Here is a 26,388-nt window from a genome sequence, read left to right on the forward strand (position 1 = left end):
CACCCCCAGCCGCTGGGTTCACCCCCAGGCGGTGTGCACTACAAGGCCCTCCCAGTGCAGCCTTGAGAAAGCCACCCCTCCCTCCGGAACTGGGAGGATGACAGGTGTCCCTTCTGGCCCCTTGGAGCATCCTCCTGTCTGACCTTGCTCACCACAAGCACCCAGAAAATGGGGAAGTGAGTCCAGGAGCTCCCAGAGGGGAGACTGAAGAGGAGGAAGGGGTAGGGGAACAAGGAGGCAGCTCCCCACAAAGGCTGCAGATGGGCAACAAGACAGAGCAAACACAGGAGCCTCATAAAGGTTTCCAGATGCCAGCAGCGGCCAGGCACAAGCCATGTCTAGGTGCACCCCCAGGCTATAGAAGATGCCACTTGGATGATAGGTGTAGCCAACAGGGCCAGGTTTATGCACTGCGTGTGGGCACAGGGGTACCGGAAGTGGAGGTCTCTGCCTTAGTGCTGCTGGCCCCAGCTGTCAGTCATGTTCATATATCCACATTTGGAGTCTGGAGGGACAGGACCACCCAGGTGGGATCCCAAAGTGCTGGGTTAGGGGATCCACCAGAGTGGGAAAGCACAGTGTCAGCTGATGGGCAGGTAGAAATCTTAAAATCTATTTGCTCTAAGTGTGAGTAGACACGTCACAGCCATTTACCTGGCAAGCCCCCAGGGTCTACACAGTGGCCTAGATGAACTTGAGTTCCAGACTGTGATCACACTAAACCTCTGGATCCCTCACATGACCGTCAGGAAGGCTGTCTCTCCTAACCCTACCTAAAGTTCAACAGCAAGTTCAAGGGGGCAGGTGTTGGGGTGTAGAGGATTAGACTGCCACCCGGAACATGCACATCTCCTATTGGAGTCTGCCTCCGCATCTGGTTCAGCTCCCTAGTAATGCACAGCCTGGGAGGCAGCACGGGATGGCTCAGGTACTTCAGTCCTGCTCCCTTTGTGGGAGACCAGACAGCTCCTGGCTTCAGACTGGGCCTGTTGCAGGCATTGAAGGAATGAACCAGCAGATGGAAGATTGACTCTCTTTCTCTTTGCCTCTTACTCTCTCTTTCAGATAAATAAAAAATAAAAAACTTTGAAAAAATATTTAAAATCAAACCTAGCTGTTTTGTTTCATTTTTTTTTTTTTCTCTTTTAACCACCAAGTTCTAGTGTTGACAACTGTGAAACTGCAGGCACTGGCCAGAGAGCAGAGAGCCCTGGCCAGGGAGGGAGGCTGTGATGGAGGAGCTGGACTCTGCCTGCCTTCTGCCCTGGCACCCTGCCCCTGGTCAGGTCAGGAGTTTACAGCCACATCACTTCACAAATATTTGCTGAGAAGACACTGAGGGATGCCAGAGGCGATGGAGCCCTAAGTCCACTGCACTTCCTCTTCTTACAGCTAGGGGCAGCAGAAGCAAAAGAGATCAAGGTTCATCCCCAGCTCTGTGACCTGAGGAAAGCTACCCAATCCCTACCTTTGGACCTCACTTTGCTTATCTATTAACTGGGACTAATGGCAGCAGGACCTTGGCTACATTGAGAATTATGTCAATAGAAAGTTGTTAGCTCCCTGTGAGAACTTCAGAAAGGAACTCACATTCTCTTCCAGGAGAAGGTTGAGATCAGGAGTGGAAGGGGGTGGGACCGACTCAACATGGTGGGAATGTCCTGCCCTGCATCTGCTGTGGCACTGCTGGACACCAGACGGGGATGAGGGGCACTGGAGTGACCTCAGCAGCGCCTGTCCACAGCAGCTGTGGAGTCCCAGCTGTTGGCTGCAGCCTCTCCTAAGGACAGTTTGTGCCAGACTGTGGGAGCCTTGGCACTGATTTCCATTCCCCAAGAGATAGGGTGAAGTCAGCCAAGCCCCCAGTGCATACCAATGTGGCCTTGTTTGGAAATGGGGTCACCATTACAGGTGTAATTCACTAAGAGGAAGTCACCCAAATGGGATCAAGGACCAAGGTCTTTTTTTCTTTCATTGTAAAAGCAGATTTACAGAGAGAAGGAGAGACACAGACAGCTATTCACTGGTTCACTTGCCAGATGGCCACAACAGCTGGAGCTGAGCTGAACTGAAGCCAGAAGCCTTCTTAGGTTCTCCCACATGGATGCTGGGGCCTAAGGACTTAAGCCATCCTCTGCTGCTTTTCCAAGTGTTAAAGAGAAGCTGAATTGCAAACAGAGCAGCCAGGACATGAACCTTCACCCATAAGGAATGCCAGGACTGCGTGTGGAAGAGTAGTGCGCTAGGCCACAGCACCAAACCCCTAGGGACCACGGTCTTTACAAGGAGGGCAGACAGAGGCCAGCATTACAGCACCAGCATCCAATATCCCAACTGCTCCCCTTCCAACCACGTCCCCTGTTAACGCACCAGGGAAAAGAGCAGAAAATGGCCCAAATGCTTGTGGCCCTGCACCCACCAGAGAGACGTGACTTGTGTTTCCGACTCCTGGCTTTGGACCAGCCCAGGTCCAGATGTTGAGACCATTTTGGAAGATCTCCTCCTACCTCTCTGTAATTCTGCCTTTCAAATAAGTAAAAACAAATCTTAAAAAAAAAAAAAGTGGAGGACACAAGCACAAGGATTAGAAGGATAGTGCATGCTGTGTGGGGTGGAAAAGCAGCTTCTGGAAATGATGGCATCAGGAGATAAAGGTCAGCTAGCAGGGATCACCCCTTCCTGGAAGGCATGCACTGCACTTGCCCTGATGGGTAAATGAGCCTGACTGCAACCAGCCCTCCTGAGTCCCCACAATGGGGGCACCTCAGCTGGGCAGGGGGAGGGTCAGGCCTGGCAGGTTGGAAAGGGATGGGTTGCTGACAGCCAGTGTGGGTGCGAAGGGAGGAAGGGATCAAAATGTGGGCCTGACCTCGGAATCCCACTGCAACTGCAGAGTTCTGGCGGGGGAGGGCTTCCCTGCCCCGCCCCCAGATCCTTCAACTGCCAAGCACTGCACTGGCCGCCACCATGCTCTCATCCCTAGGTAGGTGCTAATAGAGCTTGTCCTGTTCCCATGGGGAAGGCACTGTATTCTCCCATCTGATGGCATGTCCTTTGAGTATGGGGGCTGTGCTTCCTCTATCAGGATGGACACTCCTGACAGACAGCAGAGGCCTCGTTCTCGGGCTGCTTGGGAAGAAACAGGTGGCCACCGGTTTGACCTGCTGGCAGGACACAGGGCAGGAAACCCTGAGCCTGGGAGGATCTGGACAGGGGATGGGCCAACTACCACAGAAGGGAGTCAACCTCGGGGAACAGAGAAAACCTCCCACAAGGCCCTCAGTCCAGGGCAGGCCTGACGCTGGACTCAAAAGGATGCTAGGGGAGAGAGCTGGTGTCTAGGCTGGTCAAGTGGAGTTAGCTCCAATGAGGAGAGTTGGCAGGGGGTGGGCCAGGTTGGAGGGAAGCAACCTTGACCAGCAAAAGGGCTCAGCCCTGCCCTTCACTGTCAGTCGGGGTGGTTGGAGCTGGCTCCCTAAAAAGGGCCGCCGGGGCCGTCAACCTGCAGTCCCTGCCTCCCAGCCCCAGGCCCTCACTGTGCACCTGATCCCCCAAAGCTTATGCCTGGCAGGGAGGCCCCATGCCCACTCCTGGTTCTTTATCCATTTCCTGAGACAATCCCAGTTCCCTCCTGGCTCTGGAAATCAGACTGTCCACACAGACATGGGGCTCCTGAGAGCCATGTATTGAATTTGGAAAATCACTGACTGTAGACCCATAAGTGCTCTTGCCACAAAAATAAACAAAAGGTAAGTATGTGAGGTAAGGCATGTGTGAGTCAGGAGCCAGCGGGTACAAGTTTCAAAGCACCATGAAGCACGTGACACATATCTACAGTTTTTGTCAATACAAAGCAGAAAATAGGGCCTGGCACAATAGCTCAATGGCTAAATTCTCACTTTGCACACACCAGGACCCCATGTGGGTACTGGTTCATGTCCCAGTTGCTCTACTTCACATCCAGCTCCCTGCTTATGACCTAGGGAAAGCAGCAGAGAACCCAAGTGGGAGATCTAGAAGAAGCTCCTGGCTCCTGGCTTCAGGTCAATTCATCTCCAACCATTTGGAGAATGAAACAATGGATGGAACTTTTCTCTACTCTCCTCTCTAAATCTGATCTGAATTTTCAAAAAATACAATTCAATAAAACACCCACACATACACACACACACCATAGGTCTAGTGGGGCAAACAAGATCCTTGCAGATCCCTAACCTGAGAGAACGCTGTAGCCCCCACCCTCAGGGCGACTCCCAGTCTGATGGGGGACATAGGATATGCCCCCAGAACAGAAAACTTCCTGTTCAGCCATCTTACTTTAACAGGCTCCTTGCCTGTCTTTCTGATCCTGCCTCAGGCAGCCCCAGGGCCAGGCCCACATTGCTGGGCTTAGGACTACTGCCCAGTGCAAGGTTGTGCTCTGTGGTGCCTGCAGTGGCCTGCATGGCCCTGGAGGTCCTTGGGACTGAGCCACAAGCTCAGATAGATCCTAGTGATGGAATGTACAGGCTTTGTGTATGTGTTGCTGTTGTTTTGAAGACATTATTTTTGTTGGAAAGGTAGACCTTAAAGAGAGAAGGAGAAACAAGAGAAAGATCTTCCATCCTCTAGTTCACTCCCCAGATGGCCTGAGATGAGCTTTCTTCCACATACATGCAAGGTTTCAAGGACTTAAGCCATCCTCTTCTGCTTTCCCAGACCATAAACAGAAAGCTGGATGGGAAGTAAACCAGCCAGGATACGAACCAGCACCTATGTGGGATGCTGGCACACAGGGTGGAGGATTAGGCTGTTGAGCCACAGCACAAGTCCCATGTGTTATTTTAAGCTTTTTATCTGTGTGAAAAGCAGAGTTAGAAAGAGGGGTGGGGGTTAGGGAGAGAGACATCTAGTCACTGGTTCACTCCCCAGATAATCAGAGTGAAGCAAGGAATCAGGAACTCCATCGTGGTCTCCCACATGGGCTTCAGCCCATCACTGGCTTCATTCCCTGCTGAGTGCTGGGAGCACCCACCTGCTGGCCTTGGGATCCTGCACCTATGTGGGAGATACAGAGGATCCTGGCTCCTGGATTCAAATTGGCTTGTCCCTAGTCATTTCAGCCATTTGGGGAGTGAACCAGTGGATGGAAAATCTCTCTGCATCTCCTCCTGTCTGTGTAAATCTACCATTCCAATAAAATAAATAAATCTTAAACAACAGCAAAAACCAAGATCGCCTTGGGATGATCCCAATGGACTGAGTCAAATCACCATCACTAGCAAGAAGGGCACACATGGAGCACTTGGGAGGGAGCTAGGAGCCCAGGGGTGCTCAGGACAAGCAGCTGACCTCCTCTGAGCTTTATCTAAAAGCCAGCCTTTCTCCCAGATGATGTGCTAACTAATCCCAAACTACACACATAAAGCTTATGGCATATAGCATACAGCATGTAGACTACAATACAGCAGCGCCTTTCTATAAGCCAGGAACCCAGGCAAGGGCAACAAAGAAATGCACCTGAGGCCCCAGGCCCCAGTGCAGCCCAAGGCACCAGCTACCTCCCCCTTCTCTTCTCTATCTCTCCATCCTTCCGTCCCTCCTCACCCCCTCTCTCTTCACCCCATAGTTGGGATGGGACATCATGAAGGCCAGCAGCAGGCTGCAGCAGACTGGGTGAGGGTCTGTTGACCTATACTCAACCTTAAGACCAGCCTCCTCCACCCAGCAGGGGGGTAAGGACACAGATCTACCCACTTAGGGGTGAGCCCTCCCTCTGCTGCCCACCATGGGTTATGATGCAAGGCAGTCCAACCTCCCTGTGCCTCAGTTTTCCCACCTGCTGCAGGGACATGGTGGCAGTAGACACAGCCAAAAAGGTAATTGTGAGGTGCAGGGGAAGTGTTGGGGATAGTTGTCACGTTTGTGACTGCTGCAGGAGGCTGGAGGAGACCCAAGGTCAGCCACAGGCTCAATGGAAGAAGCAGAGGGCAGTTTCCAAGTCTTTCCTCCATCTGTTCCTTAAAGCCAATGGGACTGTCTGAGTGGGTAGCAAGAGAACCTAGATCCATCCCCGCAACAACCCTGTAATTTCCGAATGAACCTTGGAAAGGTCATTGTGCTATGACCCAGGCCTTTATTCAAGCACACCCCAACTCCTGGCTTTCCAGGACCCAGTTCCCTTAGGTGCCCAGCCTGGGCAGAAATGCCCCACGAGTTACTGTGGTTACCCCCCGACACATTTACCAGGTTCTTCCCAACAAAAGGAGCAGTGCAGAGGCCAGCCATGTGGCACCTGCCCCTTCACGGGGCTGTGAATGGGCCCCCTTCCTGTAGGAGAAGCTTAGAAGCTCTAACTTCTGTGCTTCCACAGCTGCCAGGAAATAACTTAAAACTTTGTAAGCAGGTTGGAGCTCAGTCCAGTAGAGAAGGCCTCCATGTGGGACACCCATATCTTATGTGCGAGTGCCTGGATCTGAATCCCAATTTCACTCTCCATTCCAGCTGCCTGTTAAGGCACACTCTAAGAGAGGCAACAGGTGATGGCTCAAATAGCTGGGCTCCTGTCACTCACATGGCAGAGTTGGCTGGAATTCCAGGCTCCAAGCTTTGGCCATTGCAAGTAGCTGGGGAGAGAATCACAGGATGGAAGCTCTATCTGTGTGTATGCCTCTCTCTCTTTCTCCCAGCTGTCAAAAAAATAAGTAAGTAAACAACACTTACTGAGCTTCCACTATGTGCCAAATACAGCAGCAGATGAAACACAAATTCCTGTCCTAGTTAGGGAGGAAAAGAATAAACAAAATGGATAGCACAGCAGGATGTGAAGGTCACCACAAAAGGGCACGGCAGCAGAAGAGAACACAGCCGGAAAACATGGAGAACACAGCTTGGAATTGACCAAAATGCAGAGCCAGATGCTCATTCATTCGCTAAAAGCATTTCTGAAGCTCTGGTGGGGTCCCTAGCACCTTATGAGGCCGAGGAGAGTGATGAGTAGACAAGGAGGCCCTGACCTCCACCCTTGAGAGTCCACAGCCTCCCAGGTCAGCAGAAAAGTGACCGTAAGGGGCAGCAGGGCCATTGCCATTACAAAGGAAGGTGCTAAAGGCCGGCATTGTGGCCATAAGCAACAAAAGCTGCCTCTTTCAACACTGCCTGGCTTCCCATATCAGAGCACTGGTTCAAGCCCAGATGCTCTGCTTCAATCCACTCCTAGCTAATGCACTTCGGAAGGCAGGGGGCACTTTTCCACCCACATGGACCCTCCAGATGAAGCTCTGGGCTCCCAACTTTGGCCTGGTCTAGCCTGAGCTGTTGCAATCATCTGAGGAATGAACCAGGAGATGAAAGGTCCATCTCTTTATCCACTCGCTCCCCCCCACCTCCAGTTCTTCAGTGTTGACTGAGGTCAAAACACACCCATCCCTTCAACACCTTACAAGGTTCTTTCCTCTCCTGCCAACTCAGGTGGAAGATGGGGTGCCCTAGTGCCCAGCATTTTTTTTTTCTTTCTGTTTTTAGAGGTTTGTCTATTTAATCTGAAAGGAGAGAGGGAGCGAAAAAGATGGAGAAACTGTTCTTTCAGCCTAAGAGATATCAAATGACTTTTGATATGTAAATTCAACTTTTTCTTAATTTCAAAAACTTTTCATTGATTTTAGAATCAGAGACACCCAGGCAGACAGAGATTTCCTGTCTGTTGGCTTACTCTCCAAACACTTGCCACATCCAGGGGTAGGTCAAGCTGACACCAAGAACTAGAAACTCAGTCTGGGTCTCGCATGTGGGTAGCAGTAACCCATGACCAAAGCCATCACAAGCTGCCTTCCAGAAAGTGTATCAGCAGAGACTGGGAGCAGGAGCAGAGCTGGGGCTCAACACCAGGCCCCCGCAAGAGGTCACTCACCCACTCTGCCCAAAGGTTCATCTCAAAAGTTAACCTCTTGGAGCTGGCGCTGTGGCTCAACAGCCTAATCCCCCACTTTCTTTTTGGGTTTTTTTTGGGGGGGGTACATTTTTTAAAGATTTATTCTTTATTTTTCTTGGACAGGCAAATTTACAGAGAGAAGGAGAGCCAGAAAGAAAGGTTTTCTGCCTACTCGTTCACTCCCCACTTGGCCACAATGACCAGAGCTGAATTGATCTGAAGCCAGGAGCTTCCTCCAGGTCTCCCACATGGGTGCAGAGTCCCAAGGCATTGGGCCATCCACCACTGCTTTCCCGGGCCACAAGCAGGGAGCTGGATGGGAAGTGAAGCAGCCTGGACACGAACCAGTGCCAATATGGGATCCTGGCACATGCAAAACAAGGATTTTAGCTTTGAGGCTACAGCACTAGGCCCTAATCCTCCACTCTCAAGTGCTGGCATCCCATATGGGCACCAGTTCATGTCCCAGCTGTTCCACTTCCTGTCCAGAGGCAGCATCATGGCAGGCAACATGGAAGAGGATGAGGACAGCAAAATACTGAAGAGTGCAACTGACCATGAAAATAATATGGGGAGTGCATTGGGTAGGTCCAAAAGAGACACCAGTGTCCCACCTAGAGAAAAGAGGGAACAGGCAGTCCCATCTCAGTGCAGGTGCCATCTGAACCGCTGGGAAGGGATTGTTCCTCCTGGTTGGTGCATCTGAGTGAGGCTGACACACACACCTGGTGGGGACAGATTTCCTCTTCCCTTGGACATACGTACCTAGAGAAGGAATTGCTGCACGGTATGGTTAACTCTAAGCTAGCAGATTTTAAAAATTACTTATTTGAGAGACACAGCAGAGTGAGGGGAAACAGAGTGAACAGGCACATCCATCTGCTGGCTTACTTCCCAAATACCCACAACAGCCAGGAAGTGCCTGGGTCAGGCTGAAGCCAGGAGCCGAGAAACTCAACCCACGTCTCCCCCTTGGGTGGCAGAGGCCCAAGTACTTGAGTTCATCACCACTGCTTCCCAGGGTCTGTGTTGGCAGGAGGCAGAGCCAGAACTTGAATCTGGACCCTCCAACGTGGGGAGCAGGCTCATGCCATCTTGACCCCTACTCCAGGCATCCCTCTCAGCAACCCCGTGTGCAACTACTGGGGGAGCTGCCTGGTTGCTTTCCAAAGTGGCTGTTCCATCAGTAGCATTTGAAGCTTCTGGGTCCTCCACATCCTCACCCACACTTAGGATCTGTCTTGTGTGTGTATGCAGTTTTTTTTTTTAAGATCTATTTATTTATTGCAAAGTCAGATACACAGAGAGGAGGAGAGACAGAGAGGACGATCTTTAGTCCGATGATTTACTCCCAATGCGGCCACAATGGCTGGAGCTGAGCCAATCCAAAGCCAGGAGCCAGGAGCTTCTTCCAGGTCTCTCATGCGGGTGCAGGGTCCCAAGGTTTTTGGGTCATCCCCAACTGCTTTCCCAGGCCATAAGCAGGGAAATGGATGGGAAACAGAGCTGCCGGGATTAGAACCGGTGTCCATATGGGATCCCAGGCATGCAAGGCGAGGACTTTAACCACTATGCTATCGTGCCAGGCCCTATCTTGTGTTTTTAATGTGCTTGTGTTTTAAAGATGTATTTATTTGAAAGGCAGAGTTACAGAGAAAAGAGTTCTGTTCGTTCACTGCACCTGCAACAGTTAGGGCTGGACCAGGTAGAAGCCAGAAGCCAGAAGCTCCATCCTGGTAGCCTGTATGGTGGGCCAACATTTGGGCCATCTTCTACTGCTCTCCCAAGTGCATTAGCAGGGAGCTGGATCAGAAGCAGAGTTGCTATAACTCGAGTCTGCACCCTCCATGGTAAGCAGTGGATGGTTTAGCCTACTGCCCCAGGATCTTTTTTTATTATTGCTGTCCTAATGGGTGTGAAACAGAATCTTAACAGGTTACTTTTTTAAGATTTATTCATTTTTATTGCAAAATCAGACCTACAGAGAGGAGGAGAGACAGAGAGGAAGACCTTCCATCCAACAATTCACTCCTCAAGTGACCGCAACAGATGGAGCTGAGCCGATCCAGAGCCAGGGACTTCTAGGTCTCCCATGCAAATGCAGGAACCCAAGGCTTTGGGCCATCCTCTGCTGCTTTCCCAGGCCACAAGCAGGGAGCTGGATGGGAAGTGGAGCTGCTGGGATTAGAAACCAGTGCCCATATGGGATCCCAGCATATTCAAGGCAAGGACTTTAGCCCCCGGGCATTTAATAGGTTATTAACGTGCATTTCCCTGGTGACTAACCATGTTGAGCATCTACCCATGTGATTACTGGTCATTTGGATATTCTCTTTGGTAAAACATCTGACTCTGGTTTTTAACTGGCTTGTTTTTCTTATTTTTGAGCAGAGGACATTTTTCCCGACAAGGGAATGGTGGCTTACATAAACCACAGCCGACTCAAGGCCAAGGGTGTGGGCCAGCACAACAACGCCCACAGCTATGGGAACCAGAACTTTGAGGAGCTGCGGGCTACCTGCCTGAGAAGAGGGGAGCTGTTTGAAGACCCCTTATTCCCTGCGGAACCCTGCTCCCTCGGCTTCAAGGAGCTGGGCCCCAACTCCAAATATGTGCAAAGCATCGTCTGGCAGCGGCCCAAGGTGGGCACTGGGAGGGGCGGCACCGACCTATGGGGCTGGGAACTTGCAGCAACTCCTCAGTCGCCCTCCATTGCCCCACCAGACCCTCACTCTTCTCCATTTCCATCAGAGCTGGGACAGTTCTGAACATGTTTACGCCTAAGTTCCCAGGCAACCCTAGGGATGGAAATCGGGGAAGGGGTTGGGGGTCCCCCATAAACCTTTGCCGTGACTGCAACTGTGACAGTGTCAAGCTGGTCGTCCCCAGCCGCTGCCCTAGAACACTGAGAGGGACATCTGTTCTGAATTAGCGAGGAAGAGGGGGGAGGTCCTGTGCTCCCTGAAACCCTGCTTCCTTTACTGCAGGACATCTCAAGCAACCCTCAGTTCATCATGAACGGCATCTCGCCAACAGACATCTGCCAGGGCATCCTTGGTGAGTGGGGACTGGGGGAAGCTGGGCACTGCTGGGGGTGGAAAACAGGAGCATCCTAGGTTCAGACCACCTGCTCTGCTTCCATACGCTTCAGCTTCTGAAACGGCAAGCCTGGTGCACAGTGCCCAGTTCCTCCACCTGCTGCACTCAGAACCTGGAAACTATTTTGAGGAGCAGTACTGATCATCAATTGCCACATGAGTTACCCAGGACTTTTTTTTTTTTAAGATCTATTTATTTTTATTGGAAATATAGATTTACAGAGAGAAGAGGAGACAGAGATCTTTCACTCTCTGGCTCACAACTCAAACAGCCAGAGTGGCTGAAGCAGAGTCAATCTGAAGCCAGGAGCCTCCTCTGGATCTCCCACATGGGTGCAGGGTCCCAAGGCTTTGGGCCATCCTCAATTGCTTTCCCAGGCCACAAGCAGGAAGCTGGAAGGGAAGTGGAACAGCCAGGACACAAACCAGTGCCCATATGGGATCCTGGCACTTGCAAGGGGGGATGAGCCAATTGAGCCATTGTGCCAGGTCTCTCTTCTCCCACCCCTGAACCTAAGACTTTAGTGACCTAAAAACAAAAAACCACAAGCAAACATTTCTTGCTGGGTTTTTCCATGAGTCAGGCACTGAGGCATGGGTTGGTCTGGCCTGGTGTCTTGGGAAGAACACAGCTGCTGAGGCCTGGCCTGGAGCTGGCCGTCCTGCTTCCCCAGTGGTGCCCTCACACGCAGGAGGCCTCAGCCCCGAGCCCAGAGGCAGCTGCTCGGGTGTCCACACTGTGTGCCACAAAGCCAGGGGCCCTGAAGAGAGAGGCCCAGGAGGAGACCAGGAGTCTTAAAGGAGCCACGCAGGGGCACCCCCACCTAGTGCCACCTGTGGGCAGCACCCTGACTGAGAGAGACAGAGAATGATCTCTCACCCACTTGTTCACTCCCTAAGTGGCCACAACAATCCCAGGCAGAACCAGACCACAGCCAGGAGCCAGGGGGCTTGTTCCAAGTCTAATGTATGGGTGACAGGAGACCAAGAACTGGTGCCTTCCTTCACTGCTTTCTTTAGCACATTAACAAGGAAATGGATCAGAAGTGGAGCAGCTGAGACTCAAGCCAGTGCCCATTTTGCATGCTAGCTCCGCAGGCGGAAGCTTTATTCACTATGCCACACCACTGACCCTTCTATAGACATATTAAACCAGTGAAGGGGCAGGAGCCACTCCAGTCCCTGGCAGCCAATAAGGGGGGGCATTTGCAGAGTATTCATGCCTGCCTCCTTTGGCTGTGTGGACAACCCCTGGACAGGGCCTCCTCTCCAGATCCCAGGCTTAGGTCAGAAAGAAGGACCAAGTGTGGGCAGAGCGAGGCCTAGGAAACCTCTGTGGGGAGAGGGCTTAGATTGCCGGAGGGGAGAATGGCTCCCACCCTTACCCCCACTCCCACTCTGGAAGCACCTTGGCACCCAGTCCTCCTTTCCCCACCCCCATCTGCCTCCCATCTCCCCATCCATCATTGTGTCCACACAGCCACCATCCTGCTGCCCAGCCCCCCAGTGAAGGCTGACCCCAGGGGCAGAGGTGGCAGTAAGCGACTCGTGTCCTCCTCTGGCTCAGGTGGTCCCTGTAACTAAACCTCAGCCCAGGTACACTGCCCCATTTCCCCAAGCCCCAAGAAGCAGCAACCCAGTGCCTCCCCAGGTCCTCCCCCTTAACACACCAGAAACTTGAGAGAGAGATGTCTTAGGGTTCTCACAGCCGTGCTACACAGTGGGAGGTGAGGGGATTTGTTGGAGCAATACCCTGAAGCCCAGGACACCTCATCCCAGGGCAGGCATTTGGCACAGTCATTAAGAAACCACTCAGAATCCCACACAGGAATCCCTGGCACTGCTCCTCCTTGCAATCTCCTGCTAATGCAGTAGGTGCTGGCTCCTGCAAACCACAGGGGAAACCCGTGTAGAGGCCCAGCCTCCTGGCCTCAGCCTGGCCTGGACCTGGTAGCTGTGGGCATTTGACGAAGTCAATCAGCAGATGGGCTCTCTCTGCTTGCCTTTCAATGGAGTTTAATTCATTAATTAAAAATGTAAAAGAAGACAAGCATTGTGAAATATAGCAGTGCGAGCCACTTTTTTTTAAGATTTATTTATTTTTATTGCAAAGTCAGATATATATACAGAGAGGAGAAGAGACAGAGAGAAAGATCTTCCATCCGATGATTCACTCCCTAAGTGACCGCAACAGATGGAGCTGAGCCGATCCGGAGCTAGGAACTTCTTCTTGGTCTCCCGTGTGGATGCAGGGTCCCAAAGCTTTGGGCCATCCTCTGCTGCTTTCCCAGGCCACAAGCAGGGAGCTGGATGGGAAGTGGAGCTGCCGAGATTAGAACCGGCACCCATGTGGGATCCTGGCATGTTCAAGGCGAAGAATTTAGCCACTAGTCCACCGCGCCAGGCCCAAGCCATGTTTTCTATTAGCATGCCTGGGATTGAATCCTACATCAGCTTCCTGCCAATGTGCATCCTGGGGAGCAGCTGATGCTGAGTCAAGTCCCTGAGTCCTTGCCCCCCCATGTGGGAGACCCAGTGGACTTTCAGATCCAGCTTCAGGTGCAATAGATACTTGGAGAATAAATCAGAAGATGGAAGATCTAGATGCTTCCAATCTCTCTCACTCTCCGTCTGCCTTTCCCATAAATAAAAATAAATGACGTTGAAAACCATTTAAAACCCGCATTCCCAAACTCCAAAAACCAGAAGCATGTGGTTCCCATCTATGAGCCTCTCACCTAACATAGTGTCCCCAGACCCTGCCCTGCCTCAGTCTCTTGGGTTGCTTCCTTCCTGAACACAATCTACAAGGGGGAGGATTGGGGGAGGTGCCCTGGGCAGGTGCTGCTCCTAGGGGCTCTGCCTCCTCCAGTACCCACTGCCCCACAGAGGCTGCTGGAAGGGGCTACCCTCTCCCTCCTGCTTTCAGGGGACTGCTGGCTGCTGGCTGCCATTGCGGCCCTCACCACGTGCCCCAAACTGATATACCGCGTGGTGCCCCGGGGGCAGAGCTTCCGGAAAAACTATGCCGGCATCTTCCACTTCCAGGTAAAGGGTGAGGTGCAGGAGGGCCGTGTGAGCCAGGGCAGGGTGTTTGAGAAGCTGCCAGCAGTGGCGTTTACCCTTCTTTTCAGTTCAAATCTACTGGGGGTGGATTTGGGCCTCAGGATGACAGAAATTTGCTCAAGGGAAAAAAACCCTTGGAAGCTGGTGTGTAAATACCCTGTCCTCCCAGCCCCCATTATTGTTGCCACTTTGTGGTTCTCATCTTCCCTTCTCTTTATTCACATCTCTGTGTGTGCATGTGTCTGTGTATTTGTGAGTTTTGTGTGTCTGCACATCTGTGTATGCCCATATGTGCATCTGCTTGTGTGTGTCTGTGTCTACCTATGTGTGCATCTGTGTGTATGTATGTAGCTGTGTCTGTACACATGTGTCTGTGTTTATGCTTGTGTGAGCATGTGCATGTGTGTGTCTGCCTGTCTGCCTGTATAGGTCCCTGTGTGTGCATCTGTGTATGTGTGTTGCATTGTGACATTGTTATTTGCTCCATTCCTCTTGTAACCTGCCCCTTTAACTTGGCAACAATGTGGGCCACTCCCCAGGCCACAAAATATTGCTGGGATCTGTTCTAGGCTTTCCTTTGCCTTTCTGGGGAGTGAGACAGCAGCTGGGCCTGCATAGACCCGGCCACCATGAGGCGCTGGGTTGCCAGGATAGAGGGATACACACCTATGTGCCAGGCTGAGACCCTCCCTGCCTGCCGCCCGCAGTTCTGGCAGTTCGGGCAGTGGATAGACGTGGTGGTAGATGACCGGCTGCCCACCAAACACGACAAGCTGGTGTTCGTGCACTCGGCCCAGAACACGGAGTTCTGGAGCGCCCTGCTGGAGAAAGCCTACGCCAAGTGAGCCTACGCCAACCCTCTGCCCCAGCATGGGATGGATCAGGGTTTGCCAGGTCTCAGGCAGTGGTGGGGCAGGGCATCCGCTCCTTCCCTCACAGTGGCCTCTCTGCGCCCACCACCCAGGCTGAATGGCTCCTATGAGGCGCTGGCCGGGGGCAGCACCATGGAGGGCTTTGAGGACTTCACGGGGGGCGTGGCCCAGAGCATCCAGCTGCAGAACCCCCCTCCAGACCTGCTGAGGCAGATGCGGAAAGCAGTGGAGCGGTCCTCCCTCGTGGGCTGCTCCATCGAGGTAAGCGGGAAGGACCTTTGCTTCTCCGCTCCCCCAGGGAGCTGCGGGACTTCAGCCCAGCCTTCAGGATGTGTCTCCACTCCTCCTAACTTGCCAGAGGGGGCCATCAATTTTTCTCCCTAACGTTGCTGTGACCTAAAGTAGCCTGCTGGGCTGTGTGCTTCTCCTGGAGGCAGGGAATCTGTCTCCTTCAAGGCCAGTCCCGGGGACATCAGACAGACTCTTGCAGCTTAGAGGTGCCCAACAATTGTTTGAATAAACAAACCCAGGATACTTCCCTGGAACCCTGCAGTTATATTCCTTGGCATTTATCACAAAGCAGTGAAGATTTAGGTTCACACAAAACCTGTTTCCAAAAGCCTGCAGCAATTTTACTCTTTAAAATGTTTATTTATGTATTTATTTGTTTAGTTAGTTAGTTATCTGAGAGGCAGATAGCCAGAGAGAGCCTCTATCCTCTAGTTCACTCCCCAGATATCCAGCACAGCCAAGAGTAGGACTAGGGCTGGGACTCCAGCCTGAAGAACAACACATCCAAGTCTCCCACATGGGTGGCAGCAGGAACCCAGTTCCTTGAGGCATCGTCACCGTCTCCCAGGATCTGCGTTGGCCAGGAGCTGGAGTCAGGAGCCAGAGCCTGGTATCAAACTCGGCCACCCTGGAGGGGGATGTGGGCATCTTCAGAATCTCAGACAGTCTTCAACAGGTGAACGGCCTAACTAACCCAGGGTGATCATGCACCACAGGAGTACCAGGGCAGCAGCGTGAAGGAACCATCTGTTGGGACATGCGCCCTGCAGGACGTAGCTCAGGGGGGTCAGCCACATTTAAAACACCTGTCTCCAAGGGTTCACAACTGCACAATTCTGCTCTGAGGACATTCCGGAAGAGCCAGAATCATCCAAAAGAACAGATTCATGGTTAGTGGCAGGCTGGGGAAGGGAGTAGTGACAAAAGGCTGGTGTGGCTAGGAAAGCGCAGCACAATGTAGGGATGGTGTTGGTAGTGTCAGAGCTGACCCATGTCTTGGTTAAACATGTGTTCAAATCACACCAGTCAAACTGGGGGGGTGGGGAGATCTGTGTCAGGTTGAGAGGCCATGTCAACATCACCAGCCTGCTACCTGTGGAATACTACTCAGTCATTAAAAAGGATAAAATTCTGCCGTTTGTAACCAAATGGCCCCAACTAGAGACCATATGCTCAGTAAAACTAGTCAACCCCAAAAGGACAAATATCGTATGTTCTCTTTGATATAAGGCAACTTTCATGCTAAATACAAGACCAATAGTCCTTTAAAAAAAATTTATGTATTTTTATTGGAGAGGAGCAGAGATAGAGAGGAAGGTTTTCCATCCGATGGTTCACTCCCCAAGTGGCCACAATGGCTGGAGCTGAGCTAATCTGAAGCCAGAAGCCAGGAGCCTCTTCCAGGTCTCCCATGCGGGTGTTGGGTCCCAAAGCTTTGGGCCATCCTCGACTGCTTTCCCAGGCCACAGGCAGGGAGCTGGATGGGAAGCGGGGCTGCCGGGATTAGAACCAGCGCCCATGTGGGATCCCGGCGCGTGCAAGGCAAGGACTTAACCACTACGCTATTGTGCCGGGCCCCAATAGCCCTTTTAAAGATTTATTTTTATTATTTTTTCATTGGAAAGGCGGATATACAGAGAGAAGAGACAGAGAGGAAGAGCTTCCGTCCGATGATTCACTCCCCAAGTGAGCGCAACAGGCCGATACTATGCTGATCCGAAGCCAGGAGCCTCTTCCGGGTCTCCCACGCAGGTGCAGGGTCCCAAAGCTTTGGGCCGTCCTCAACTGCTTTCCCAGGCCACAGGCAGGGAGCTGGAAGGGAAGCGGGGCTGCCGGGATTAGAACCGGCACCCATATGGGATCCCAGGCGTGCAAGGCGAGGACCTTTAACCACTTGCGCCACCGCGCCGGGCCTGCCAATAGCCCTTTTAATACTGTTTTTGATACATCTCAGGAGGTTTGATTTTTTTTATTTTTATTTTAATTCATTCAAAAAGCCAAGTTTTTGTTTTTCTTACTAATTTCCTCACTGACTTATAGGTCACACGATAGCATTGTTTGTCTCAGGAAGATCTTTGATTCTCTTTTTCATTTCTTCAGCGACACATCGGTCACTCAGTAGCATGCTACTTCATGCTATTATAAATTTTCTATTTTTCTCTCTGCTGTTGATTTTGTTTTATGGCTTTTCGTTTAAGGGGATGTGTAGTAACTGTAGCAGAGATGATCACATACAAATGTGAAGATACGTGCAGTTTGCATCTCTACTTACAAATCAAAGATGGAATCGCGATGAACCTGTTGAATGTATCTTGACAATAGGATGCTGGACTCTGCCATTGTCCATGCGGACAATGTTAGGATACACTTAAATAGCAGAATGGTGGACTTGGGACTAATTGTGAAGGACTATACTATCATAATAATATAGGAGAAATCAGTGGGGAGAGGGAGGGGATTTGAGAAAGGGAGAAAGAAAACCCCAGAGCCTATTGAACTGTATCATGGAATAATAAAATCAATTACTTAATTAAAAATTGTATTTGAAAGGCAAAGTTACAGCAAGAGAAGGGCAGAAAGAAAACCCTTCCATCCACTTGTTGTTCGCTCCCTAAATGGCCACAAAGGCTAGAACTGAGCCAATCCAAAACTGAGGGCCAGGAGCTTCTTCTGGGTCTCCCACATGGGTGCAGTGGCCTGAGAACTTGCAGGCAATTCTCTTCTGCTTTTCCAGGCAGTTTACAGGGAAGTGGATCAGAAGTGGAGCCCATAGGACATGAACTAGTACCCCTATGGAATGCCTTCACTACAGGAGAGGTCTAATCTACTACACCACAGTGCCCATCCTCCCTGCCCCTGGTCTTATTTGTTACAACTACTTGTGAACCTACAGAAATAGAAAGCTTCATGAAAATTAAACCACACAGAGTGCTCGTCATTCTTCAGGTGCCCCGTCCGTTTGACCAGACCCTTCCTGCCTTCTGTCTGTCTCTGCTCTGTAGGTCACCAGTGACAGAGACCTGGAATCTGTGACCCACAGGATGCTAGTGAGAGGCCACGCCTACTCAGTGACTGGCCTCCAGGATGTGAGTCCCCACCACCGTGGCCTGCCTTGAGAAGGACTGCAACATCCTACAGTCCCCATGTCCCTGACATCCAACCCTCTGCCCACAGGTTCTCTACAGAGGCAGGATAGAAACTCTGATTCGGGTGCAGAATCCCTGGGGCCGGATTGAGTGGAATGGAGCCTGGAGTGACAAGTAAGTGCCCCCTCCTGAGCTGGGCCAGGAATGGGTGCCAGCGCTGTGGCACATCCCAGGGCCAAGGCAGAGTCAGCAGGGGAGCACCTGGGGTCTCATCTGGGATCACAAGCCAAGCACCAGGGTCAGTCGTCCCTTCAAGCTTCTGTTTCGAACTTGGGAGCCCCGGAAGAGCTGCATTCTGGGATGGGATTGCCCCTAGCAGGAGCAAGCAAACACTACCCGTCCCCCATCTCTCTCCTTCCACTTGGCTGTGTCCACACCAGTGCCAGGGAGTGGGAAGAAGTCTCGCCTGACCTCCAGGTTGAACTGCTGCACAAGAAGGAGGACGGGGAGTTCTGGTCAGTGTGGCTGGGACTGGGAGGCTGCAGGGCGCCCTAGGGGACAGGGTCTATGTGTGCAAGTGTGTACTGTGTATGTATGCTTATATTGCATGTGTGTGTGCACATGTGTCGTGTGGCACTGTTTTTGCTGTGTGTACATGTACGTGTATGTGTGTCGTATTATACGTGCATATGTATGCGCTGTGTGCTTTATTGCATGTCCATGTATGTTATGTGTTGTGTGTGTTTGCAGTGTGTGCTGTGTGTGCATGTTGTATGTTTGCATGTGTGTGTGCACATAGCTGACGGCTTCCTCCCCCACCCCTGCCAGGATGTCCTACCAAGATTTCCTAAAGAACTTCACCCTCCTGGAGATTTGTAGTCTGACACCCGATGCGCTGTCTGGAGAATACAAGAGCTACTGGCACACCACTCTATACGAGGGCAGCTGGCGCAGGGGCAGCACCGCAGGGGGCTGTAGGAATAACCCCGGTGGGTGAGGACAGTCAACCAGGGCACGAAGGGAGAGGTGGGCTACAAGCTCACTGCCAAAGCACTCCCCCGACCCACACACACAGTGGGGGTCACAAAGTCCATAGGGGTCAGGGTGGCTGAGGTCAAGGTTCAAGCCTGTTCTATGGACCCTCTTGTGGGAGAGGTGGGAGCGTAGCTGGCGGCAGCTCCGGATCTACCCTAGGAAGGGTGTAGTCAAGGATCCGATACGCTTTCTCCACAGACACATTCTGGACCAACCCCCAGTTCAGGATTTCTCTCCCAGAGGAGGATGACCCTGACGCAGACTCAGTGGACAACTTGGTCGTGTGCACCTGCCTGGTGGCCCTGATGCAGAAGAATTGGCGGCACGGGCGGCCGCAGGGCTCCCAGCTACATACCATTGGCTTTGTCATCTTCTCGGTGGGTACCCCAGCTCTCTCCCAAGCCTGCCCCTAGCCTGGCCTCTGCCCCTTTGGAGACCTCTCCTCCCCTGGGCCACTGCCCCCACCACAGTAGTCTGACGCACTCCAGCTGGCTTCACACCATTGGTCCTTGAGACAAAGCCTGGGAGGCCCAAACTGGCCAAGCTTCTTCTCACTGAAACTGACTTAACCTTGACAATGGTGACCTGGCACCTTATTTGTGTCGGATGGACATTGCTCCTAAGGCCTGAGGGACACTGGGTGTCTCCAGAGAGGTGAGGTCACCTGTCCAGGCTTACCAATCCTGGGGTGATTTCTAAGCAGAGACTTGACTACCATCTCCTGCCCCAGGTGTCCCATCAGTCACCCCACCCATGACACACACACCTGGTAGGTACATCCCAGGACAAGTCACACTTTGCAAAATCCCTTTATTTGTCCATTCATGGAGTCAGTAAAGATTTAGGGAGTACCTACTTTACACCAGGACCCCCATCGCCCTGTCCAGCCTTCAGGGGTTCGACAGGAAGCAATATCAGACACAACCTCACCCTGTATCAGGTCATCGGCCATGTCTGTAAATAGCACATCATGCAAGGTTCATAAATAAGACCAGGTTAGATTCTGTGGTAGCCCCATCAGAGGAGCATAATAAAGGGCACTGGCGGTCCTGGCCCCGGGGCACCAGCACCCATCTGTTTTCTGTCGCTGGAACAGTGCAATGTCTAAAGAAAAGATATTTATTTAGCTCATGCTGCTGGAAGTTCAGGAATACACCTCCTAGTGAGGGTCTTCCTGCTGGGTCGTGACCTGGGGGAAGGCATCCTCCCCATGCCAACTCAGGCCTCTCTTTCCACTTTTCTGAAGCTGCAAATGCCAGCACGAAGGACCCTGCCTTTGTGACCTCATCTAATCCTAAGACCCACCAAAGGCTCCACCTCCAGATGCCATTAGCAAACAGCCTCGGAGACCAATAGGGGTTCTGGAGGGAACACCGTCCCAGCTACCCTGCTCACCTTAACTTCTTCACTCAGCTTGTCCTCAGTCCTCAAGTTCACGCTTCACCAGTCAGCTTCCTCCAGGATACAGGTGTTCCTGGGAATGACATTTGGGTCACATATCCTCAGGTTTCCCTACAGGTCTGCCGCTTTTAACAGGATGAATCTAGGCAAGTCACCCCACCTTTTGGGACTCTGTTTCCTGCCCTTAGCTTAGGCTTTGGCAGCCCAAAGTGTGAACTGCACATTGCAGGCTGAAGCATTCTTCATACCAGGACCTGTTAGCTGTCAAGAGACTCCATGCCACCACCAGGGCCCCCCACACTCTTAACATACCCCCAACACACAGACACCAACATACACACGCTTCCACAGGACTGAGCCCTTTGCCCACCCTGGAGACCTGATATTTCTTTTTTTTTTTTAAGATTTTTTTTAATTGCAAAGTCAGATATATAGAGAGAGGAAGAAATATCTTCCATCCAATGATTCACTCCACAAGTGACCACAACGGATGCAGCTGAGCCAATCCGAAGCCAGGAGCCAGGAGCTCTTCTGGATCTCCCACACGGGTGCAGGGTCCCAAAGCTTTGGGCCATCATCGACTGCTTTCCCAGGCCACAAGCAGGGAGCTGGATGGGAAGCGGGGCTACAGGATTAGAACTGGTGCCCATATGGGATCCTGGTGCGTTCAAAGCAAGGACTTTTAGCCACTAGGTCATGGTGCCAGGACTGAGACCTGATATTTCTCTCTCCTCGTTTTCCAGGTCCCAAAGGAGGTACAGAAAATGAAGACTGGGGGTCAGATCCTGGGCAGGCTCTCACCCTAATCCCAGCTGCATGTGGATGAACAAGGGGTGGGATTTAGAGGGGGAAGGCCCAGAGGGAGGGGGGACTGGATTAGGATTCCAAGCCCCCTCTGACCCCAGTGGCAGCTGGGGAGGACAGAGAGCCTCCAGGCATTCCTGCCACTCGACTGCTGTCCAGGACTCCATTGGGAGTGACCCCTTACCCTAAATGCTGCTCAGCCTGTCTCCCATCCCCCCTGTGCTGGTCCAATAGCCCACCTGCAGGGCACGTGTAGTTTCAGAATATCCACGATGTGCACTTGAAGAAGGACTTTTTCACCAAGTACCAGGACCACGGTTTTTCTGAAATCTTCATCAACACCCGGGAGGTGAGCAGCCAGCTCCGGCTGGCCCCCGGGGAGTACATCATCGTCCCCTCCACCTTTGAGCCGCACAGAGATGCTGACTTCCTGCTGCGGGTCTTCACAGAGAAGCACAGCGAGTCCTGGTGAGAGCTGGTGTGGGGGTGGAAGGATGGGAGTGAGAGGCGGTGGGAGGAGCTGTGTCTCCAAGCTGTGTCTCCAGGAGCTATAGGATGTCAAGTTCAGGGTGCCTTCACTTGCTCCTCCCCCTACTTTAGTGCCCTGGGGGAAACTGAGGCAGGAGGAGGTGGGAGAAGCACAACCATGCTTAGGTAGATCCCAGATTCCACAGGTAGTTCCTAGCTGCTTCAGGAGTCGTTCCAGGGATACACCCTTCCCCCCAGCCCCAATAACCTCTGGGACTTTGGATTCCTTTTCCAGGGAGCTGGATGAAGTCAACTACGCAGAGCAGCTTCAGGAGGTGATGTGGCGGCTCGGAGCCTGGGGGCGGGGCAGAGCACCCAGAAGGCATAGAGCAAGTGTTTGGACTAGGTCCCTGTGCTGCTCCTATCCTCCCCAGGAGAACGTCTCTGGGGATGACATGGACCCAAACTTCATCCATTTGTTTGAGGTCGTAGCAGGAGAGGTGAGGGTGGGGAGGGTCAGGGTGGGCATTGGCTCAGGGCAGAGGGAGGTGATTGTGGGGCGAGGAGCTCACAGTCTCACTTCCTAGGACCGTGAGATCGATGTGTATGAACTACAGAGGTTACTCAACAAGATGTCCACGAAATGTGAGTGCCCTCTGCCCTGCCACCCCAGCCATGTGCCCCAGTGCAACCACTCCTGGCTCCTGTCATGGGGCTCCATCCATTCCGTCTCTTCTATGGTCACTCACCCCACCTCTGCCTTTCCACACAGTCAAAAACTTCAAGAGCAAGGAGTTTGGCCTGGATGCTTGCCGCTGTATGATCAACCTCATGGATGTATCTTCCTGCTCAGTGGATCATCCTGCCCCCCAGTTTCCTGGCCCCTCCAACCCTGAGCCTGGCCCCTGTCCGGCCAGCCACCCCCCCAGTTTCCTGATGGGGACTGGGCTTTGGGATAGCAAATAGATGTCAAGCTTGCCTGGGAGGATAGTAGCAGAGGGTGATCCAAATGCTTAGGCCCCTGCCATCCATATGGGATACCAGCATGGAATTCCAGGATCCTGGCTTCATCTTGAAAATCTTTAAAAATTTGATTTGAGGGCCCAGTGCCATGGGCTAACGGCTTAAGTCCTCACCTTGAATATGCTGGGATCCCATATGAGCACTGGTTTCTAATTCTAGCAGCTCCACTTCCCATCCAGTTCCCTGCTTGTGGCCTGGGAAAACAGCCTAGGATGGCCCAAAGCCTTGGGTTCCTGCACCCTCGTGGGAGACCTGGAGGAAGTTCCTGGCTCTTGGCTTCTGATTGGCATAGCACTGTCCATTGCAGTCACCTGGGGTGATTCACATCTGGGGTGTGAATCATCGAACAGAAGATCTTCCTCTTTGTCTCTCCTACTCTGTATAGCTGACTTTGCAATAAAAATAAATAAATATTTTTAAAAGTTTGATTTGAAAGACAAAGTGACAGAGAAAGAGAGCAGGAGCTTCCCCCCATTGCTTTATTCCTCAGAAGGCTGCAATAACCAGGGATGGGTCAGACTGGAGCCAGGAGCCTAGAAATCCATGCAGATCTCCCATGTAGATGCAGGGGTCCAGGCACTTGAGCTGTCCTCTGCTGCCTTCCCTGGGTACAACAGCAAGGAGTTGGATGAGGGGCAGAGACGCTGGGGCTTGAACTGGGATGCTTGCATCACAGGCCCTGGCTTAACTGTGCCATCATGCTGGCCCCAGAGAGTAAATATTGTTCTAAAAAAAAATTTACAAGATGCAGTCCTTCCAGCTTCTGTCAAACAGGAAGCTGCATTTGTGTCCCCCACCCTGCTGTATGCCTCTGCTCCCTTACTTCCCACCAGACATGCTTTGTTCCCTTCTTGGCTATCCTTGACCATCCTGCTCCCCCAGAAAGACTACTCAGGCAAGCTGGGGATTCTGGAGTTCCAGATTCTGTGGAAAAAGATCAAGAAATGGACGGTAAAGGGCACTGGTGGGGAAGTCTGCAGGGAGGGCCAAGATCTTGGGGAGGGTGGGAACCAGTAAGGATAGAACCAGAACTGCAGCTCCCGACCAATCTCCTGCCACCAGTACCCAATACACACAAGGATGGCTGAAGTACAAGTATACCAGTTGGCCAAAATGCTAACTAGCCACTATAGCCCAGGGATTTGGCAGAAAATGTCCAGAACCCCCCAGCTGTGCTTTCAGTTAGCACTCACTTAGTCACAGGGTAGGAAGGGCACAGGCAGCTGGGGTGGGTGTCCAGGGTCCAAGTAGCTGTCATAAGCCAGCTGTACTGAAGAATTTATGATTTGTACCACACGGCCCTATACGTGGCTATCCTATCCAACCTGTCTGCCCCTTCAGGACATCTTCCAAGAGTGTGACCAGGACCACTCAGGGACCTTGAACTCCTATGAGATGCGCTTGGCAATTGAGAAAGCAGGTGGCCAAGGGTCAAGAGTGGGGCTTTGGGGCTGGGGAGGGTGGTGGGGCCAGCGGCTAGAAGCCTAGCCTCTCCCTATCCTTGGTCCTGTGTGTGTCAGGCATCAAGCTGAACAACAAGGTGATGCAGGTGCTGGTGGCGAGGTATGCGGATGACAACATGATTGTGGATTTTAACAGTTTCATCAGCTGTTTCCTGAAGCTGAAGGCCATGTTCAGTGAGTCAGTCATCTGCCAGCTGCCCTGGCCAGGCCAGGATTCCGGCCCTCTCCCATCCCTCCCCTCTTTCTGCCGTGGACCGGTGCTGCTCCAGTATCACACCCCTAAGAGGGTACAGAGGTGCAGGACTCCTCTCCCAGCCAGTGTTTGCTCAGAGCTGGGGCCTGACATACCACAGAGCTGTTGAGAGTTGTGGTTGTCATTTCCTGGAAACCAGGGGTGCTTGAGCTGCCTCGGGGAGCAGCAAGATGCTGCTTCTACCCTCTGTGACATTCTCCCTAGTTGTGGGGCGGGTGGGGAGGGAAGGTCTCTTGGCTCACTGACTCAGCTCTCAGCACCCAGCCCCTTGCTCCTGCAGCGTTCTTCCTCACTATGGATCCCCAGAACACTGGCCACATTCGCGTGAACCTGCAGCAGGTGCGTTGGGCTGGGGAGCAGCTGGTTGGGCACTCCTGGCTTCTCCCAGCCGCACTCCTCCGCTGACATTCCTCTTCCTCTGTCCCTGCCACCTCTTCACTTCCTGCAATCTGCTTCTCTCTATGCAGTGGCTGCAGACCATCATGTGGGGATAGTGACACAGCCAGAACCTAACTCCCTGCATGCCCGCCACTGCCTCCCCCAACAAAAGGGGCTGGCTGAGCAGGGGGGCACTGCTGCTCTCCCACTCTCAGCTCTACATTCTCTGCCAATGAAAAAGGCCTAGAACACCGCCCACCCCACCCACGTCTACCTCTCTCATCCTCCCAGTTTGCCCAGCCAAGCTTTTGAGTGGCTAGACCAACTTCACAGTCTCCATTCCTCTCTAGATACATATAATGTAAAATAATAAAATGTGCAAACTAAAAATAAACTGATGCTTTCCTGGTGTCTCCATGGCCAGGGATGCTAAGAATGGGGGAAGGGAGCTCGCCACCCACTTCCTGTTCCTCAAACACTTTCTGATCCTCCCACACCTGCCATCCCCTACCCCACGGACACTGTCAAAATAAACACGTGTGCTGGCTTCCGTGTTTCTGTGTATCTAGGACAGGAAGACGTGGGCCAGGGGTAGAAGGTCCCTGCCCCCCGCTGCCATCCCTGGCCACCATCAAGGAGGGGATCCCACCGCTGTGGGCCTAGGTTTAGAGCCCCACTTCTGGACAGCATTTACAGATGTGTGGCTGTCACTATAACTCAGGCATGCTGCTGGCACTCACTGGCTGTGGCAGGGTGCCATGGGCACAGCAGGAGGTGTGGACACAGTAGGTCGCGAGGAACTAGTGTGTGCCCTGGATAGGGTTGCAGCTGCATGTGAATACTGTGGTCAGGGCTGGCACAGTTAGGAGCCTGCGGGAGAGTCCTAAGCTTCTTCCTCTTTCATCTGCTCCCTCAGACATCCCCTCTCCCTCCAGAGGTTGAAAGTACAGGTGTCAAAGGTTGTGTTTCCCACAGTTGCAACCACCAGCAGGCTGCAGCTGGGGAGGCCCCACGGCAGCAGATGAGCCTAGTCCCGCCTCAAAGATGCACAAAATCAAATCATTGGTGGTGTTTGACAAGTGCCTCCTGGGGGCCATGTAGTATGCTAAGCCTCAACCTGTGACACCAGCACCCCATATGGGCACCAGTTTGAATCCCAGCTGCTCCTCTTCCCATCCATTTTCCTGCTAATGGCCTGGAAGAGCAATGGAGGATGGAGGATGGCTTAAAGCCTTGGGACC

General features: G+C 52.5%; 1 protein-coding gene across 1 annotated transcript; it reads left to right on the forward strand.

Annotated features, from left to right (window-relative positions):
* The first annotated feature begins 10,320 nt into the window (after positions 1–10,320).
* CAPN11 (calpain 11) lies at positions 10,321–25,525 on the forward strand. Its single transcript, XM_040982984.1, has 21 exons — positions 10,321–10,551; positions 10,897–10,966; positions 13,937–14,055; positions 14,781–14,914; positions 15,038–15,206; positions 18,239–18,322; positions 18,411–18,496; positions 18,763–18,837; positions 19,151–19,311; positions 19,556–19,734; positions 21,502–21,513; positions 21,819–22,030; positions 22,326–22,365; positions 22,465–22,530; positions 22,618–22,675; positions 22,803–22,867; positions 23,936–24,004; positions 24,395–24,473; positions 24,574–24,690; positions 25,050–25,108; positions 25,237–25,525. The coding sequence occupies exons 1-21, from the start codon at positions 10,324–10,326 to the stop codon at positions 25,261–25,263; spliced, it is 2,109 nt and encodes a 702-aa protein (XP_040838918.1). The 5' UTR covers positions 10,321–10,323; the 3' UTR covers positions 25,264–25,525.
* Positions 25,526–26,388: the final 863 nt, after the last annotated feature.

The sequence above is a fragment of the Ochotona curzoniae genome, unplaced genomic scaffold (genome assembly GCF_017591425.1).
Source record: "Ochotona curzoniae isolate NIBS_2020 unplaced genomic scaffold, NIBS_Ocur_1.0 contig_3819, whole genome shotgun sequence".
Classification (NCBI taxonomy): domain Eukaryota; kingdom Metazoa; phylum Chordata; class Mammalia; order Lagomorpha; family Ochotonidae; genus Ochotona; species Ochotona curzoniae.

Excerpts from the sequence above, each read along its gene's own strand:
- CAPN11 (XM_040982984.1), top strand. The coding sequence starts at position 10,324 with ATGGTGGCTTACATAAACCACAGCCGACTCAAGGCCAAGGGTGTGGGC. Across the intron at positions 10,967-13,936 it reads CATCTGCCAGGGCATCCTTG|GGGACTGCTGGCTGCTGGCT; the intron begins GTGAGTGGGGAC and ends TCCTGCTTTCAG. Across the intron at positions 19,312-19,555 it reads GGGCTGTAGGAATAACCCCG|ACACATTCTGGACCAACCCC; the intron begins GTGGGTGAGGAC and ends CTTTCTCCACAG.